This window comes from Nestor notabilis, unplaced genomic scaffold, assembly GCF_000696875.1.
Source record: "Nestor notabilis isolate BGI_N333 unplaced genomic scaffold, ASM69687v1 scaffold2724, whole genome shotgun sequence".
Taxonomy (NCBI): domain Eukaryota; kingdom Metazoa; phylum Chordata; class Aves; order Psittaciformes; family Psittacidae; genus Nestor; species Nestor notabilis.
The window spans coordinates 34,060-53,487 of NW_009924974.1; the positions used below are offsets into that span (position 1 = coordinate 34,060).

A 19,428-nucleotide genomic window follows, 5' to 3' on the forward strand; every position below is an offset into this window, starting at 1 on the left:
ATATATATATTATATCTTAAAAATCAAATATACATTCTTAATATACACTGCTTTAACACACAAACATATGAGCAAGTAGTTAGATGACAATACAAACACTAACTCTAAACCACTTCATGTACACTGAATAATATTACTTAAATATAGTACAACTACTTTGTTGACTATAAATGAACTACGGAAGAGCACACTTGCTGAGATATTGAGATATAAAGTAACTAAAGGCACAGATGCCTTAAAATGGTGGTATTGCATAAGCACGGACCGCAGGAGTGCTTGGAAAAAAGTCTTCCCTTCTCTGGTAAAGTGCAGGGAAATCCTACTGTATTACTGATGCTTTGTAGGAAGAGTAACGAAAGCCACTCTGTTCTAAAACTGAAAATATGCAGACATTCACTTAGTTGCGTTACCAACGTTCGCTCAAAAATGCTGTTTTATAGAAACCTCAGTGCTTGCCAAACTCTGGAAAACAAAGTCACTATGTTAACATTTGCTCTGTCATCAGATGCAGACATCTCTAAGGTGAGACATCAGTCTGCTTAGTGTAACACAGAACAGTAATGCCAGACCAAAACAAAAAAAAAAATAAAATCATGTACGTGAACGTTAACCCTCCCCCTCATCCAGTGTTTAACAACTGGATACCTAGAAAGCAGAAACTTTCAGCAATGACTGTGCTTGGTACCTCACCAGGATGACCGGTTCAAGGCAGATTCAAAAGAAACTCAGTTTTTATTGGCAGTCTTCTGGATAAGAACCAATTAAACCAAAGATTCCTAAAATACAGCTGTAAGTATTAGACCACACAGCTAGTTATCTATGACTAAAGCCCTAATAATTGCATATCCCTATGAACTGCTGGGTTTTTGACTAGACAGTAATGTTTAGCAGAGCAGCACACAATAATATCATGCCAGAGCAAATATTCATGAAGATTCAAAGGAAAAAACAAAAAGGGAATAAACTGGAAACAAGAGTCTAATGAAAAAAGAAAAAGTTATTTCAGATTTTATGAGGGAGCTTGTTGTCAAATAACTTTTTAAAGAAAAGTTTGTGGTTTTTTTAATTCATCAAGACCCTCAGAGCCTGATCCCTCATATTACAACTGCAATACTGCCAACTTTCATATTAAACACTTAGTAGATCATACTAAAGTAAACTTCCAAACAGTATATCTGAAAGTTAAACTTGAAAAAAGCTTAATATTTTTCCACACCTTAGAGAGAGAGAGAGAATGAAATCTGTGTCTTCAGAAATAAAAGCTGAATCAGAGTGGAAAAAAACCCACTATTGCTCAATATTCTGTCTGAAAATGCAACAGAATTGAGAAATTGAGTTCCTCAGACTTCTTACCTTACCACCTTTTTCCCCAGATTTCTTCTTCTTAGGATTATCCTTCCAAAGAGATTCTACAGCAATATATCCCTGTAGACTCCAGTCATACAGCTGTGTACCAGCAACCTTTGAAACAAAAGGTATCAGAAAGCATGAATTTAATAATCTGGGAAATACTACCTTGCTTCTTATTTAATTGGAAGAAGTCTCAAAACACAAGATCTCTAACATCCTCCTGTTAAAGCTCAAGGTGTACAGCATTAATAAACATCTTGAAAGCAAATGACACATGAGAAATAAGATGATCCAATTTGCTAAAAATCCTGTCTGAAGACTACCTGAAAATATATCTGTATAAAAAAGGGGTGGAATGATGCTACACAGAAAAAATTCTGGTCTTCTTAGTACTTGATATTCTACAGATATAACATACACAAATTACTTCTTAATTTGACCATACTCATTTTAAAGACAAAAATGCCAAACTTGCTTATTTTGTCGCTATTTTGCAATTTCACATTTTCGCCACTTTGAGAGAACAGTGATAGTACTCCTTTGTTTCTTTTCATTAGCTATTTAGAATAAATTTGCTGATAGATGGCTGTAACAAATAACGAGCTATCACCACACACGTCAGAAGACGGCTAGGAAATACGGTGTTTGCTATATTACACCAACAGGTAATTTTATGCCAGGAAGAATCCCCAAGTCTCATAAAAGAGTATCTCCTACCTCTTACATGATATGAGACTGTAATATTCACATCATCCTTTAAAACTGAAGAGTGTCAGGTTCTTACAACTTCAGACTCGGGTCAGTACTCACTTCCATATCATTATCAGTTTTCTTTATTTATAAGAGCACCAAAAATGGAGAATTTGCCCAATTAGACAGCTATTAAACTAAAAACTTATAAAAATCAAGAAATCAGAAGGTATCACCCTATCTTCCACAGCAGGCAAAGCTGGAAAACCAAAACTATGACAACAGGGGTTGTCTGCAATATGACTGAGGACACAGCTGGCAATATAAAACGAGAAACATTTTTCATTCCTGGTAGGTTTGTACTGCTTACACCACTGGCCACACTATCTTCCCAGGTGAGTCATAAGCTCCTCAGACTTTCAGAAGTAGTTTGTTGAAGTATTGAAAAATACAGTTCAAGACAGACTGAAAGCTGCAAATCTGAGTCAACAGGAACATAGCCAGGAAATTTTTATAACCACCCAATGCATCCTATGGAGCAGAATTACAGTTAGCAATTCTTTATCTACATTGCATGCTGGGAAACCAAGAATCTGCTCGCTTTTCTATATCTATGTTGTTAACAGAGTAGTCATAGTGCAATTTCACAAGCACTCCATTCTGCAGTAAACATGGATCAAGTGAGCCCAACTCCTTCTTTCCAACGCTCAGTTCCTGTAATTATGTCATGCCCTCAGTTGTGCCAGTACAACCAACATATGCCTCATGGACTGAACTGGGCAAGGGATGAGGTGTAGGTTCAAGAGACATAGAAGTAACTTAGTTTGTCAACAAAGAAATAAACTTAGGTATTAGGAAGTTTTTCTTTCTTTCAAGAAAAGGGTAAGCATAACGCACATTACTTTAGGAAATGTGAGAAGGTCTAATAACAAGGACCAAAATTAATTCTAATTATTAAAAGACTGATGTAAGTAACATCATAATGGAAAGTTTTTTCCAGATGGAAGATAAGCCACAGTAGCTAGAAAAATATTTAAATGTATTATGATTAGCTGGAAAGCAATACAGCTCCAGAACACTAGTTAAAGTTCCACCAGAACAAAACAAATTTCAGTATTAAATTCAGTTCCCTTACCACATATACCATCTGACCACTTGTTCAAAGTTAAACAAATGGAAGTAATACTAGCAGTGAGGAAATAAATGCCTTATAAATTGTGATTTATTAGAATGCTTACTAAAGCAGAAAAAATGGAATAATTAGTCTGTACATTTCTTCCATCTCTAGTTAGATGAGCAGTGCCTGAAAAACTACTACCAATTATGATCTCTGTTGCTGTAATTTCACTTACAACTCATTTTAATTGAAAGAAAAAGGTTTTCTTCCAGAGAGGCTCATCAAGTGTTGCACCTTAACTGGAAATATATTTTACTGTGTTTATTTCCAGCTCTCCAATGGACAGTCTTTAATAAAAGGTCAGAAGGAAAAAAACAAAACCAAAAACCACAAAAAAAAGGAAAACAACAAAACCAAAACACATGAAAACTTTTAGTTTTCTAAAGTATGTTCAAAATTGAAAGTTTACAAAATGAAGAAGTGATGAAATACGCAGGTGTGGAAGAAAAAATTAAATAATATAGAGAATAAATTTAAAAAAATAAAGCTTAGTTCCAGAATATTTCCTACACTGTTCTATTAATTTGGCAAGTGAGCTTTGCACTGTAGGCATCCCTTTCTAGGCTTTCATTTTATGAAAGGCCTATGAAACATTACGAAATAATTACTAGAGAGGAAAGTGCTTCCAATTTCAGATTAAAGCATAAAAATTATGGATAGCAAGATGTGACATGCTTAAAACTTTGCTTTTTTAAAGAAAATCGTGAGATCAATTAGAGGAATCCAAACAGTACCTAAGATACCACTCTCTCCACAGAAGTTTCCAAACTCTTACATCCAGTGTCCTAACCAAGTCAACAAAGCTAAACCTATCCCAACCAAGTTTCAGGCTCATGGTCTCATATCAGATGTTTTGTTACAGTCAGAGTAAGAACTGTGAATTAATCAAAGGGCAATCACGCACTTCAAAGTTTTCATAAAATAAACAAAGAATTGTGAAGCTGTTAGTAGCAAATCCACAGTTAAGACTGAACTGAGCTTCTGTAAAAACGGTAACATCAGTTTGAACAATCTTCAATCACTTCCCACTTCACTGTTCAGAAGGCAGCTAGAATTTTAACACACAGTTTCCAACAGAAATGTCTGAGCTTCTTCATTTTTGATGGTTCGGTTGTGGTTTTTTCCCCTGCTACTTGCATAATTTTCACTCCCTGAGCATAAGTCAACAGAACAGTCTGTATTTAGAGCATCTGAACCCTGGAAGCACTAAAAAAATATCTGATCAAAGATGAGGGTACCACAGTGATGGCAGAGTTCAAACACAGTGCTTTTGACTTTCCAGTCTAAATCAATGTCTTTTCAGTTTTCAAAGAACATCGTATGTTCTTGAGAATGTCATATTCACACCCTGACATCTCAGTGTCATTCACAAGTCACCATTAACCAGACAGGCAGTTTACCAAAGCCTGAAATAGAAAGAATTTCTGACACACTAAATTATGTGCACTGTGAGTGGTTAAAAGCTGGACTTGAAAAAGAATGTGGCGGTGAACTGAGGAACTACCAGTACAACTGAGTGTGGACAGCAGGGGCTGTAAGCAAACTGCCTGGTCTTTTCAGTTCTTTCTTTCACAGGAAATCCACTTGAGCAACTGTAAGTGAATATGTTTCTCATGTGCATGAAACAACAAATGCATAAACAGGAAAGGCATCCAATAAGCAGCAGAATCCTTACCCCATTCCAGAATGTGCATGCTATCTTAAAACTCTATCCAACAAAAAGCAGAAAACATCAACAATGTTTATCTCAAAATGTTGTTCCTGTGATTTCTCCATAGTGTCCCTCCCCTTCTTCTGTTTCTTCCTTTCTTTCAGACCCTGCTGTCATTTGCTTTCAAGATATTTCAAGCTTCCTTAGTACTGTAAGTAAACATGCAAACTGTACTTACTAAGCATATCTATGTTGATTTATAATTACTTGAGGTTAGAGATTCAGAAAGGAAATCATGTTCCTCAAACTGAAGAAACTACAGCAGATGTTAGAAAAGTCACTGAAAGAACCAGAGCATCTGACCCTCCTTCAGTCTAGGTTGCACTTTCTTTGACAAAGTAACTATTGCCTTAAGTGTCAAGCACACTGACATGGCTTTTAAAAATGGATTACCAGTTAATCTGAAGGTAGGAGGCAATAATCAAAGCAAAAAACACTTCTCCAAAAAAGGGTATCATCACTGACCTTTGCAATAGCAACCGCTTGCTGAGGGTAATACATAGAGGTACCAATACCCATGAGACCTGCAGGATACACTAGCTTCTTGATTTTTGAACCTGTTTCATAACAAAAAAACCCAAAACATTGTTAGAGTATATGTTAACTAAGACAGCCAAATGGTCCTAACCTTTTATTTATAATCAAAACAATTTTATTAAATACAGTTTAGCATATTCTCTGCTCAGTGATACTGGTTTAAGAAACATGATTACTCTGACAAGTAATTATTCTTTCAGCCTTTATAAGAGAATAATTTTATTAACATCTTTCCATAGTGAAAAGTACCTTACAAATCTATTTACTGTAGGAATACATAATTTATGCCATACTGAACATCGAAGTAGAACACTGAATAATGTAGAAGCTACACTTACGAGATACTTAAGAGAATGATACCAACTGATACTCCTTCCTAAACTAAAAGGAAAAACTCAGGCAAAAAAAAAGGTTAGGATACCATTCTTTCGATACATCAAGCAGAACAAGAGACATTCCAATACAAACTTTTGAAATTATCTTGACTCACAAATACTGATTTTTCCACAACTGCTCTTATGAGTAATTTTTCCTGATTCACTACAGCAATTTGCAAAGCATTTGAAAGTAAAGTACTTCCAATTACGCTATATGCCTATTGGTCAGTCCCCAACTAAATTTTGAACATAATTTTGAACACTTTAATCAATTTGAATTCTCTATTCAATCATACAAGTCTAAAATAATTTAACTGCCTGGAAAGTTCATCCTCTTACTACAGCTGGGCACAGGTTGTATATCCTGGCTGGCCAGCAACAACATGCATCACTGAATCCGTAACAGGGCATGCTGCAGTTTATCCAGTCAGAAAGGAACATAGAAGGGAGCAGGAGAAGGAGAAAAGCAAATAGTACAGGAGAAAAGAGGTCATAGATCAGGAGTCAGGATGCAATGGTTCTGTTCCTCACAGAACAATCTGTTCTATATGTGAAGCATATCTAACATGCTTCACATATAGATGCACATCTAATAAAAGAATAATGAATTTTGAAGAGGAAATGCATGTTAGAAATGTTTCCACTAACATATGCTCATGATGAGATGAGAAATTTAGCAATAAACAAGAAACATTCACAAAGTGATGTTCCTAGTCTTGTGAAGAACGAATCTGGTATCAATCAGCTATAAGAAAGCACAGAAAAGGCAAGCTTCATTGCATCTTTACAACCAGGAAAATTACACTTTTGTTGCAGTTTCTGGGAATTAGTAAACCTTCCTTAGTGATAGCTTATCAGTGTGCCTACAGTATCACTTTCAGAGTAAATGTAACAGTTGAAATATTAATGCCTACCAGCAGGCTGCTACCTGCTGGAGATGCCTATTAGAGGAAGTTTAATACTTGAAGTTTAGGAATACTCTCGTATCTATTCCAGTACTACTCAACAAGGTGCTTTCTTCCACTGCCAGTGTGACCTTTTATTTCCCATAACATGCTCAGTGGAGGTTGTAATGGATGCTCAAAGTGGACTTGAGGGACACATAACACAACAGCCAAGCGCTAATTCAAGCAATGCACTCACTTAACTGCAGTGCTGGTCAATATCCTACTCACAACAAATCTGGAATAAACTAACTTCTGTAGTCAGTATGCAGATATGACAGAGTCAATCACAAGTAGAGAGCCGCCCAAGAGCCCTCTGAGCTCCGGGCAGCAGCAGCTTGCACGACAGCATCTCCCCTCAAGGAGGGACACTTCTCAAGGTTACACCTGCTGCAGAGATCTTTAGTCCTGGACACTGAGGGATTCCTTGCCATAACAGGGCCTCAGTAAGTGACTAATAGCTTGCTAAACTTTGTAAGCTTCACTAAGGTTACATTTTAGACTGATTTTGCACATACAAACCTTTAGGCATACACCGTTGACCAAGTCAGGGACTAGGACTGGATCTAGCTGCATCTAGACTCCTCTGAGTAGAAGTTTAGAAAACAAAAGGGTCCTCTCTGAACCTTGTGACTCCATGCAGGGGTCTCCCTGACACATCTGACTTACCCTGTCCTCTATGCAGTATACCTTGTAATCAAGTGCACCTTACCGTTGAATCTTGGTGAACCACTGCTGCATTTACTACCAAACTTTGTTAAACTGCTGTTATATATCAATAAACACATTACTGCCTCTGACTTACAAGTGTGCATCACAAGGTTAGAACAAGGTATGTTCAATGTCATTTTAAACCAAGCTGGATAGCTGCACAACATCCACGTGAGTAAACTCTCTGAACATCGTACTTCCTACTTAGCAGGCAGCTGTATCTTCAAACGCTATGGTAAGATCTGGAAGATTTTACCTATACAATTTTTTCAGTGAGACCAAGGAGGGAAGAGGATACTTGGTCCTAGTTTTTTGTAGCATCAAAATTTAGGGGCACTTCCTTCTATCGTTTGGATACTCTGGAAGTAACAGTCAGTATTGTAAACCAGACAAAATATATTTTATATTTGAACCAGACAAAAAGTTTTAAATTTTTCTAAAAGATTCACAAATCAGACATTGTACTATGAGAGATTTTTATTTTTACTAAACTTGGGACCCTCTAATCTTTCAGATCCAGACTCAAGACTGCACTCCACCTCCCCTCCTGTTTTGTTTCAGCTGGACAGGCTGTAAGCTGCTTTCATTCATGACTGCATAACTTAAGAAGCAGGTATTTGAAGAGAAAGAAGTTCAAATGTGTGAAGCTGGAGACCTTGGTTTTAATTTTTAAAAAACTACTGCTTTCACCATCTTCACTGGAAGATTGAGTATTTTGAGGAGGGCATATATTTAAAGAATGCTTTCTGTTTCTACATAGCCCAGCACACACTTCAAGTTTGTTCAACATGTACAGGCCCCCAAAAAGCATATTTTTATCCAAGGCAAGTCCCACTGGTATTTTAATTCTAGAATTTGATAGTTCCATTTTCTACAAGTTTTCTTCTTGTGTTATTTTGTTTCACTGTATGAAGAACATCTCAATACAAATACAAAATGCTTTTCCACAATTAACATTTCTTAAAATAATATTTGTTTCTATGAAACCAGAAATGCATTAGTTTCTTCAACCAGCGTGATGAAGTTAACTGTATCACTCTTCTATAGCACAAAACGTGCACCTACTTACAGTACACTCAGTTCACAAGTATTTTTGCTGAATATCACCATCTGCAGCAGTTCTGTGCCTGGATAAACAATACTTTGAAGGAACTTGAATATACAACTAATTGTAAATGTATCATAGTTCAGAAACCTCTGCATTTTACTAATTTATTCCTCTGTGCCCTGATGGTTATGACACACCTTTTACTTGAAGTTTCTTTATAACTGAAAGAACACTGTAGAAACATGTTTGTACAGGTAGGTCAGATCTCACAATTAAAAATTAGTATCCAAAACCCCACAAATAAATTATTTATCCCAAATCAAAACATAAGCAGTTCAAAAGGTTCCCACTTACCTCTAGCAAGGAATAATCCAATAATTCCAGCAAAACCTATCACACCAAGCCTTGGATAAAATCCAGCAGGGGGGTTTTGGAGAAATTCATAGCCCTCTGAAAAGAAGACGGAACGAAGTGCTTTAATGTAATGTGAAAGTGGTTTCGTGATAAGGAATCATCAATACATGCTGGCAGTTGTTACAAAACAAAGAGTTATCAAAACACATTTAACTATGATGCACATTTTAGATTTGCTGGCATAAAATTCAAAGCCTTTGAGATCTTCTCTAGTGACCCATGAATGAAACTGAACATCGTATTGTAGTTACCAATTTTCACAGAAGCCTTTGCTCCTGGGCCATCTGTTTTGTTTTGCTCTTTTGCATCTCAATTGTATCTTTTTCAAACTAGTGATAAAAAAACCTTTGCAAAATGGATTGGAATTAGTTTCAATAAAACACTGTACAAAAAACAAATCACAGAACAGAGAAAAGACATAGATAAACAAAGCTCACTCCAAGATGGGAGTCTGATGGGTGAATGGAAGGGTATGTAAAATCTTCTGTACAAAGGAGTTCAAAGGACTGAGACTCTTAAGTTTAAGGAAAAGAGGTGCAGTATCTGAAATGAGTTCTAGATAGCATCCAGGCTCAGTCCTGATAAGCCTAAGGATGACAATATGCTTCCAAAACAAGAAAAAGAAGATACAAATTATTTGGGATTAATTCAAAATTCTTCAGAGATCCAAGGAAGTAAACCAAAACAAAAAGGCTAAACACTACAAATGAAAGACCTAATGCTTGTGACAAGTAATAAACACTGAGGAAATTTCAGTTCCTAGGCTGGGCCAAGCAAATACTACTGGCTGGGGGTAAATGGTGAGGCTTTTTTGACTCCTTTTCCTGCATATTAATCAACAGAGATGCAGGTCTCAGATTTCAATTTGTTAGAAATATAGCATTGTTATGACCTACAAAAGAAATTTAAACAGATACACAGTGCAAAAATGTATGCATTAGAAATTATATCTAGAATGATTCTTAATGGAACTCCCTTTTAACAGAAGATACAGTACAGTCCTGCATTTTAAATTACTAATTAAGAAAACTAAACTGATTTACCTCTACCATGCTCAACAGCTTTTTCTAATTTGGGCATAGCTTGGGCACAAAGATCCTAAAAAAAGAGAAAACAACAGTAAATAGATACCAAGTGAGTAAAATATTTACTACAGATTGTAACTGACCTGATGAATAACGAGTTAAAAAAAAAAAAAAAAAAAAAAAGAAGAAAGTGTTGGGTCCCTAAACCAACTTGCTTTTATTCCCACTTCCACCCTTTGCTTAGAGGGCTATGCTTGTTCAATGTTATGTTTGGCATAACTTACAGCTCTTTCTCAAAGCAGTCTTTGGACACAGATGAAATATAGTGCCTCAAAACACAGAAGTCAAATTCAGTATTTCATAAAGCTTCTGATCAGGAAGCAGAAACTGAGGATTATCTCAGGTTTCTCAGTGGCATAGAAAAAAAATATCACAAAAATACTTGAGTTGCTGCAAAGAAAGGAAGCACAGCACTTCACAGAAGTACATAACTCATTCTGCAAGGTGGTAAATTCCACTTCGCAAGAGACTGGGCCAACAAAATCTTAGATCTAAAACCAGGATCTTAGGCCAACAAAACTGCATTTTTGAAGTGACTTGGTAAATAAGATGTCTGTACAATGTACAAAGTAAATCAAAGAGCACTGCATCAACCTCACAAACTAGTTCTAGATTTATTTCAGACTGAAAATACGCAGGAAGTGATAGAATTCACGTTGCCTTTTATCAAAGCAGAGTAAAAAAAGTTCTCAAGAGCAGCAATGCTGCTAATTCTCATTACGCTGATAATCCTTCAGAGAGACAGTGTAACACTCTGTCAATTGCAGAGCAAATTTGTAAACCTGTATGCCCAAAGCTAAAGCAGAGAATGATCTCACAACACCAGTTGAACTGTATCTATGCAGAAGTGAAAGCATTTGTTCAGGATACTGTGTGGGGATATCATCTGTAGAACTTTCATTTCCTCACTTGTCAAGAATGACTTGAAAAAACCCAACGTGTCATGAGGAGAAAAAAAATAAATAAAAAAATTAGCATATGGCACAACATAACTCTAAATAGATGTTGGGCAATGAAAAAGGAACATGTTCTAAAGACCCCAGAGATTGAGTGTGATGATCTGTCTCAGCTCACACATAACTGTCTCATTTCTACATCTGCATTTTGAACTGACATTCCACTACAGTTAAGAGAGCAATTTTGAAAAAGTAAAATGGATGTACAAACGTAACCAATTTTATTCTCATTATCCTGGGTTATGTTTTTAATTTTAAAGACAACCAAGACACACCTAAAGTATTATTTTCTTTAACATAGCAGTGGGTGGGGGTGGTGTTAAAACAAAACTACCTCTGACTAGAGCTAAGCAAGAATGATGACCTCAAACCCATAAAGTTCACAGGCCCACTTCATAAAATGAGTCAGTAAACCACTGCCAGGAAATGGTTTGTTGTGTGTGAGGCAGAAGAGCACATCTTATGTAAATGAACACCACACAGACAAAAAATAAAGCAAATAAGAAGACAACAGACCAGCAAGAGACAAAGCACTGTTCAAGGCTTACCTGCAGCCAGTCCAACTGGGCAACTAACACCGACTCAAATTTCACTCCCAGTTACAGCTAATACAGGCAACCAAAGAGAGCCCATGCATTTAGGAGGTGAGAGCTCTAACTATTCTATGGAAAATCCCCCTTCCCCTTCAAAACTGAAGTTAGTGCTCCTGCTGGTGGCACTTCAGAGACACATGGCTAGACTGAGTAACCCTGGGTTATTTCTGAAAAAATGTTTCAGCGCTGTTAGAAGTTAGTACCACAACACAGAGCCTTTCTGCTTTTCTAGGCAGAAGGGACACACTAATCTGAACAGCTTGGCTTTTTATGGAGAACTGGAAAACCAGCTTGCAGCTTAAGAATACGACTCACAACAGCCAGAGTCCAAAGGAGAGAATCATATGAAGCCAAGAGGCAACCAGAAGTCAAGGATGCCCTTGTTTCAAAAGTAGGCCTCAATATTTGCTGGGTCAGCAAATAAACAAGAAAGCCATCATGCAAGTCTGCAACATAATAGCATTAATTTAGACCTTAATTACAAAGATCTTGATTTTCCCCTATGCTCCAGAGACTATTTTAGTATTTTATGACTTTTAAGAATAAACATGGTACCTAATAAAATATGTGAGAAAGGGGTAAGGTCTCGGGGCTAGGTTTGCCACTACTAGTGACCTGGGATTTTCTCTCTTCCAGAGAGACACATTCCTTCCTTCAACATTCCAGTTCAGCAAACATTGATTGATTAATTTTCTGCAAAGGTGTGTTTTGTTACAGTTGCAGTGAGGACAACTCAGTAATACTGCTGCCAAAACACACTGCCTGATAATTTAAGGCCCTCTCTTTGTCCATGGAAAATGCAAATTTAATCACTCTCTTGTCTTCCTGAATGACAGGCTAGTACCTAATCCAGATATCCCTAGATATCTTTAAGCTTAAAGTTTATTTCACATAACAATTCTAAGCTTTAGTTAATTTTCTTTTAATTCTTTTGGATACAAGATGCAAAAAGCACAGGTTTATTTCAGCAAATTAGTAGGAAAAAACAACTGGGTTAGTGTGAGGAGGGGCTAAATATTATGACCCAAACTCTAGAAATTTTTAAGTAATGCAGCATTTTGGAAAATTAATTCTGTTGCTAAGAAAAAAATAAATCCCAGCTCAACTCTTATCCTGAACTGAACCACTACCAGAGTGATACAAACCCATTATACCTGACACCAGGCTGTATATGGCTCCATAACATGCCGTAAATGCGAAACCCCCTCTTCCAATTGGGTTTGTGGATTCTCCACATACTTAGTCTCACAAGCTGGAGAGGAGTAGAGTGACAGCTGTGAATATTAGCAAACAAGAAGTTAAAAACAAAGGTGTAATTGTATAAGTAGGTCTTCAGGGCACGAACAGTCTAACAAGAAAACACCTAACACAGTGCTTACTACATAAACAATGCACAATAAAAATTTGGGCACAGCTGTGAGACAACCATTATGAGCAAAGTTTAATTATATACTATGATGAAGATGACTTCTAGCTGCTATGCAATTCATCCATAGCTGCTGTATGATCCAAGTCACAGGTTATAAATTAATATTAAACGAGTTTAATAAGAACACAAAACATAATTGTGAAAAATGCTTCTGGTCTTCATCAGCACTTCTGGGTTTCCAGTTAACATGCTAAATGTGCTAGAAATCACAATTGATCATTTTCTATATTTGCACAAGCCATCATTAAAGAGTCTAAGTAGCTTCTAACAAAGTAACATCCGATACAAATTTGTCTGTTTGTTACTGAGCAGGAAAATGGTAGGACATCCTAATGTTGCAGTCATTAACCACATCAGCAACTGACAGCATTAATAGCACCACGGGGCTAAGCGAATAGGAACTGTGACAATCCACCCAAAGACCAATGGGCATCTTCACATAATAAATACTAAAACCCCATATTTAGGGTTTAGCATAACAACATATTTATTACAATTACCTAAATATATCTAAAATTGTATTGCATTTAAAAATAGACCAAAGTCTGTACTGTTGAAGATGAGCAGCAAAGTTTAGATCAAAACAAAATCTATTAAAATTCCTAGCAGTTTATCATAGAATGGTTTATGTTGGAAGGGACCTTAAAGCTCTTGGGCAGGGGGACCCCTTCCACTAGACCAGGTTGCTCAAAGTCCCATCCACAGCTTCTCTGGGCAGCCTGTTCCACCCTCATAGCAAAGAATTTTTTCCCAGTATCTAATCTAGATCTCCTCTGTCAGTTTAAAGCCATTCCCCCTTCTCCTGTCACTACATGCCCTTATTAAAAGGCCCTTTCCAGCTTTCTTGTAGGCCCTCTTTAGGTACTGGAAAGCTACTATACTGACGTTTAGTATAAAGACTTTGTATTTTATACCACATTTAGCAGTTTATTATTAACTGATGTTTACCCATATAGTTGCATCGAAGTATAGCTAGCCCTCTTTTCAGGGTAAGTTGGAAAACAGCTGTATCTCTGTCATAATTAAAAAAGCTGCTAATCATAATAAAATATGACAGAGAATTTGTCAAATAATTCCATAGCTCGTGCAGCTGGATTTCCCATACTTTGAACGACAGGCATTTTAATTCTCATTTCCCTAGGAAATCCGGTCATCCCTGGCAATTACAGTCACAATCAGTTTAACTCTGATCCTGTTACACAACATAATAGCCATGTCTGGCATGAGGACAGAAGCATCAGAGATAAGGAAGTTCCCATACATTTTATGAAACTAGACAGCTGACAGAGATCCAAACTAACATACTCTGTGAATGGTAAGAAAGGCAGCCAAAACTCCAGGGCTTGCACATTCTGCTTTGCTGAAGCTGATGGGCAAGCCAATTATTCAGTACATATGTAACCTGAAACTGTTGCCTCATTACTGACTCACGCCAGTGGTGGTGTAGGGCACGCGACAGCCCAAGCTAAGCTTACTTCACTGGGGTGAAGCCAGGAGACTGCTGCAACTACTGATCCTGTCAAACCATGAACTGCCCATTCAGACGCATTCAAAAGACCTGAGTATACACTCGGTTTCACCTAGTTTCACTGCTCATGTAACAACACTTTAGCTTGGGTTGAACTACTTAAAGTTTTTAAACAGCTGCAGACTCTCATAGATATAAAGCTGTATTTAGTCATGAACTGCAACAACTATTGTATTTTTTACTGTGGGAGACTGCTAAAATCCTATGCAACAATGCTGGTGAGTCTATAGTTTGACAGGGTGTTTTAAAATTCTAGTTGTGATATAACCAAGATATCTGTAACATCTCAGAGAAATAATAAAGTAGCAGGGGTTTATTATCAGTATTTATTGTATTTGTTGTTGCTTAGGTCTGAATGCTGTAAGGAAAGGAAAACTCTAGGCTACTATGTCTGATTCAAAGCATAGCCAGACAAGAATTCCACCTGGGAAAAAAAAAAAAAAAAAAAAAAAAAGGAAGGAGAATATTTTTAGAAACAAAACCTTGTGATTTTCAGTTTTACAGGAGAATATATGTGAAATTTCATTAGAATGTGCCAACAGTACTCGTAATAAAAAAATATATGGTGTTACCTGGATTTAAAAGAAGAAAAAAACAACCAAAAAACCCCTGCAGATGTGAAATACGACAAGTGAATTTACAAACATCAAAAGGAAATTTCTGCATGAAGAACGGAAGTCTTTAATGTAGGAAAATATCTTGCCCACAAACAAGCCTGATGCTATCAGAGGGCATCAAATGCAACCCTCAGGTAAAAGAAGCAAAATTATATTGACATCTCTGATACCAAAAACCGAGAAGCCGTTTTAAAGGCAAGAATACAAAAGGTGAATAGATGCCCCTAAATGCTTTCACGCATCAAAATACAACGTCTTTCAGAACTCCATAGATATGTCCATAGAGACAGAAGAGAACTAGGGCTCTAACCACACTTACCTCCTCAATTTTCAGCAACTCCTTTTTGGAAGTCTCTTTCTCTGAAGAAGCGGCATACACCTGGGTAGAGAACAAGCTCAGGCTAACAGGGGTAGCCCCCAGCCGAATTACCTGGAAACATTACAGGAAGACATGTAAATAATTAAATTCAAACAAAATGGCAACATGTCTGAACACATCCATTTAGACAATGTTTATGTCCCTACATATGGCAGTAAGTGATACATTAAGATGCTCAGGAGTTCAGAGAAAGGGGAGTTTGTGGTACACAATCTTGATGCCCTCAGGGCACCCAAGTGATAACACCTAAATTGTTTGGATGGTATGTGGAAAAGCCTAAGTCTAAAGGATACAACAGATATAAAAGCTAATCTCATCAGCTTTCAATTCACAAAAACATCTTCTGTTTTGTCTCACTTGAAACGTGATTTTCATTAGCTTTCTCACTATAGATACTAACAACATCATATTCATATTTTAAACAACTTCATAGATGTCCATAGTTAGAACCCAGAAGTTCAGCATCTAGATTTAGGAAAAAAAAGAGACCTAGACTTGAAAGTATCAGAACATAATCACTGTTCTCTAGGAATTTTATGAATGTCTTCTACTTTTCTGTGAAAAACATGAATTACAGTTCATCGTGACAGATGCTTCACTGGTTTTGAATACAACAGATTCAATCCAGTCACACAACACAGCCAGCATGAGTGGATATCATTCTTCTGATACTCAGGGCTTACACTAAAATGTATTTCTTAACAGGATAGACTGCTTTAACTTAAAAAACAAAAGATAAAAATCTTAGTTGTGTAGTGAATCAAGAATGCACAGAAAGCATCTTCCAACACACACACATCCTTATTAACAGCGGCATTTAACTCAAGAAACAGCAGTTCAAATAAGAAACCTTTCAATGTCTCATTTCTGTTACTGCTCCGACAGAAGCATGTGGAGTCACAACAGCCTGTGTTCTGTTGCATCAGGTTACAGCATGAGTATGCGACATCAGATCTACAGGATACAGCATGAGATCTAACAGCCTGTGGCCACCAAAGCGGAGCAGTGTGGCTGTGCTGGCGGCACCGGTTCCCAGAAGTCCTGCTGCTCACCTTGCCCTAGCTCTGGTGGCCGGACGCTTCCACCGCAAGGCAGTTCACCTCGCCAGTTTGGCAAAAGATTAATCCTGAAAGAGAAGCGGAGAACTTTCTGCGGGCTTAGTAACTGCACCCACCCATGAAAGAGGCTGACAAGCACCAGAGGAACTGTGTGGCCAGGGAAGAGGGGATGAAAAAGGAGAAGGCAGCAAGCCCTCTTCCTTTTCAGAAATAGTAAGGGTATATTACATTGACCTAGCTGCTTGTGAAACTGAAGCCTTGGTCAAACCAATACATCTTTTATGCTGTAATGATAACTGACCTATCCACAGAACAATTACTCATAAACTTTGTTTCTGTCCACTGCAGAACTGTTACAAAATAGCTTTGAAGTTATCGAGACTACATGCCTATTCTGTACAGATCAGCACTTGTAGCTTAAATTTCTTCCACTGCTTTGCAGATGGAATATTTATTAAACATAACCAAGAGACTCCTCAAACTCAAAATTACACTATATAGTTGTCAAACTTCTTGAAAATGTTGAGAAGCAGCACACAAGAACTAGGTCATAGGGTTGCTTTTCAGAAAGACATAAGGAATCTGATGGATCAGAAGGTACAGAAAAACTTGCTTAAAACTGAAGTTTTTCCTTATTTGAATTTACAGACTCATTATTACAGCACCATAATGAAAGACCACAATGACAGGATCAGCTGTTCCACAGCCAAGGAAAGACACAAATGATCTTTCACAGTGTTTGCTTAAACGAAGACTTTTCACATACTTTCATTACCAACATAAAAACATGAACACCACTAACCATTAATAGCTGTAGAATCTATTTCCTCAATCTTTCCTTTTTTTCCAGTGCAAAACTGAAAAGGCAGAAATCTAAATGCATTTTCATTCTGAAAAAATATTTTCAAACACTGTAAATGATGCTAAATGTCACCAGCAGAAACAGTAAGTCCAAATGCCTTAAATACTTGAGATTTTCACATAAAGATGCAAACAGAAGAGCTTAAGAACAGAAGCACCTTGATTTCACAAACATATCAGCAATCACAGAACAACTTGGACTGAAAACATCAACTGTTCGTATTACCAAAACACTGAAGCACAGACATATTCCCAAGGTTCCACATTTACATTTTAAACAAAAGGAAATTAACCACTAAAATTGCAAGATGAATCTCTCCTTAATGTGCTGTTTAAGCTATGCTGCATTATTAGCTGCATTATTAGCTAAGTTAAGGACAGACACAACCAGTACAAAGGCACTGTATAAATGCACACGCTGAAAGGCTTATTTGGTTGTATGAAAGTCTAACCATTCTACTTTTCATTTCCAAAATTCATTTTAGGATCTCATTTCCTAATTACATCTTAACCACGCATTACTAAACCCACTGGTTCAGTAAAACAGCTTGATTGAGTCTGCTTGTCTTACAGCTGTTCAGCTGTGCCAAAAAAAGCAGCCAATTTTCCTTTCTCTAGGCAATACTCTGCATTTACTTTAAGTAAAATAAAGATACTGAATTCCTTTCTCTAGTTGAAGAATACACCTTTATCTGTAGACACCAGATCATTGTAAGCAAAATGTGTCTGAAAGTTGGAGAGAAAAAGACTATCATATTTCATCTTCTATTGTATTGCTTCACCATCTTTCTCAAAGTTCTTGCTTCTTAACTGAAAAATGCCTCTAGTAAGAATAAATCCTGTATTAGTTCTTAATACAAACAGGGGAATGGAGAGCTAAAGATAAATGAGAACTTGTCTTTTTCCCTTTTGCCTGTGACTTCTCAGTTCACTTGTTACTGTTACTGTCACTGTCACCTTGTCAAAACTAGGGAAAGGAGGAACAAAAGGAGAAAATCCCTGATAATACTTTTGTGAAGGCCAATATTTGTCCTAACGTATAAAGCTGCTTCGTTTTTCTCTTTTTCTTATCTCTCAACCCCAACTAAAACAACAAAAAACCAGAACCCAGACTCTTGATCCCTCCTGTTCCCTTAAGGACAGATATCAAGGACAAGAAGCCCCCTTCCCCTTTTGCTCTAGTAGCAAAAAATTAGGTTGGCCTGAAGCACCGAAATCTGCTTAACCTCAATGGCTGCTTAAAAGCAGTAATATTATACACAGTACCTAAGCCCACAGGTCCACACATAACCCCTTTAATGACAATTCAGTACTGCTTATAGAATTATCAACAACTCTGAGATAAAATCCTTACATAAAGATTTCAGCAATTGTCCCAACATTAATGTATATAGAAAAAAAATGACAAAAGACTGCTCAGTATCAATATATTGATATATTATCAATATTTGACCAAAAAAAAGAAAAATTACGAAAGAGAAGGAATTTCAAGAATCAAGTGTCACCAGTTCCAGTTTGACTGAAACACACACCTTGCTTTTACCCTGAAGGGGAATCTGGGGCTGTTCTTATCAGAGATAAAGACTTTTGAGACCATTATGTGACTTAAACCCAGGGCGGGTACCTCACTCCTTTCCACAGATGTAGCCGACAACCCTCGTACACTAAAGGGAGACTCTGAAACCAGTCACAACTGTACGGATCCAGGAGCATTAACTCACAGCTTCACGCCGCCGTATCCGAGCAGTAACTGTAAGTAACCACACGTGGCCTCCATGGGTGCCTTTCTGTGCAACACGGATAGGGCACGCGGTTTTGAAACGTTAAAACGAGGGACTGCGTAGCTGCTACATGAGTAAACCCAACCGCTTGTGGGAGTTACACACAAAACTCTCGGGGCACGGCTGCCGCCTGATAGTAGGGACTTTAGCACGGTTTCAGCTGGGACGCGAAACCGCTCGCT

General features: G+C 37.3%; 1 protein-coding gene across 1 annotated transcript in view; it reads right to left on the bottom strand.

The window, feature by feature from the left end:
* The window catches only part of APOO (apolipoprotein O), a 30,653-nt gene extending 11,411 nt beyond the window's left edge, over nucleotides 1-19,242 (bottom strand). The window contains exons 1-8 of the mRNA XM_010012816.1: nucleotides 19,187-19,242; nucleotides 16,599-16,672; nucleotides 15,487-15,605; nucleotides 12,748-12,867; nucleotides 10,003-10,057; nucleotides 8,900-8,995; nucleotides 5,394-5,485; nucleotides 1,354-1,461 (exon numbers count right to left, since the gene is read on the bottom strand). Of these exons, the coding sequence (XP_010011118.1) occupies nucleotides 1,354-1,461; nucleotides 5,394-5,485; nucleotides 8,900-8,995; nucleotides 10,003-10,057; nucleotides 12,748-12,867; nucleotides 15,487-15,605; nucleotides 16,599-16,672; nucleotides 19,187-19,242 (720 nt within the window). The remainder of the gene's footprint in view (nucleotides 1-1,353; nucleotides 1,462-5,393; nucleotides 5,486-8,899; nucleotides 8,996-10,002; nucleotides 10,058-12,747; nucleotides 12,868-15,486; nucleotides 15,606-16,598; nucleotides 16,673-19,186) is intronic.
* Between the last annotated feature and the right edge of the window lie 186 nt (nucleotides 19,243-19,428).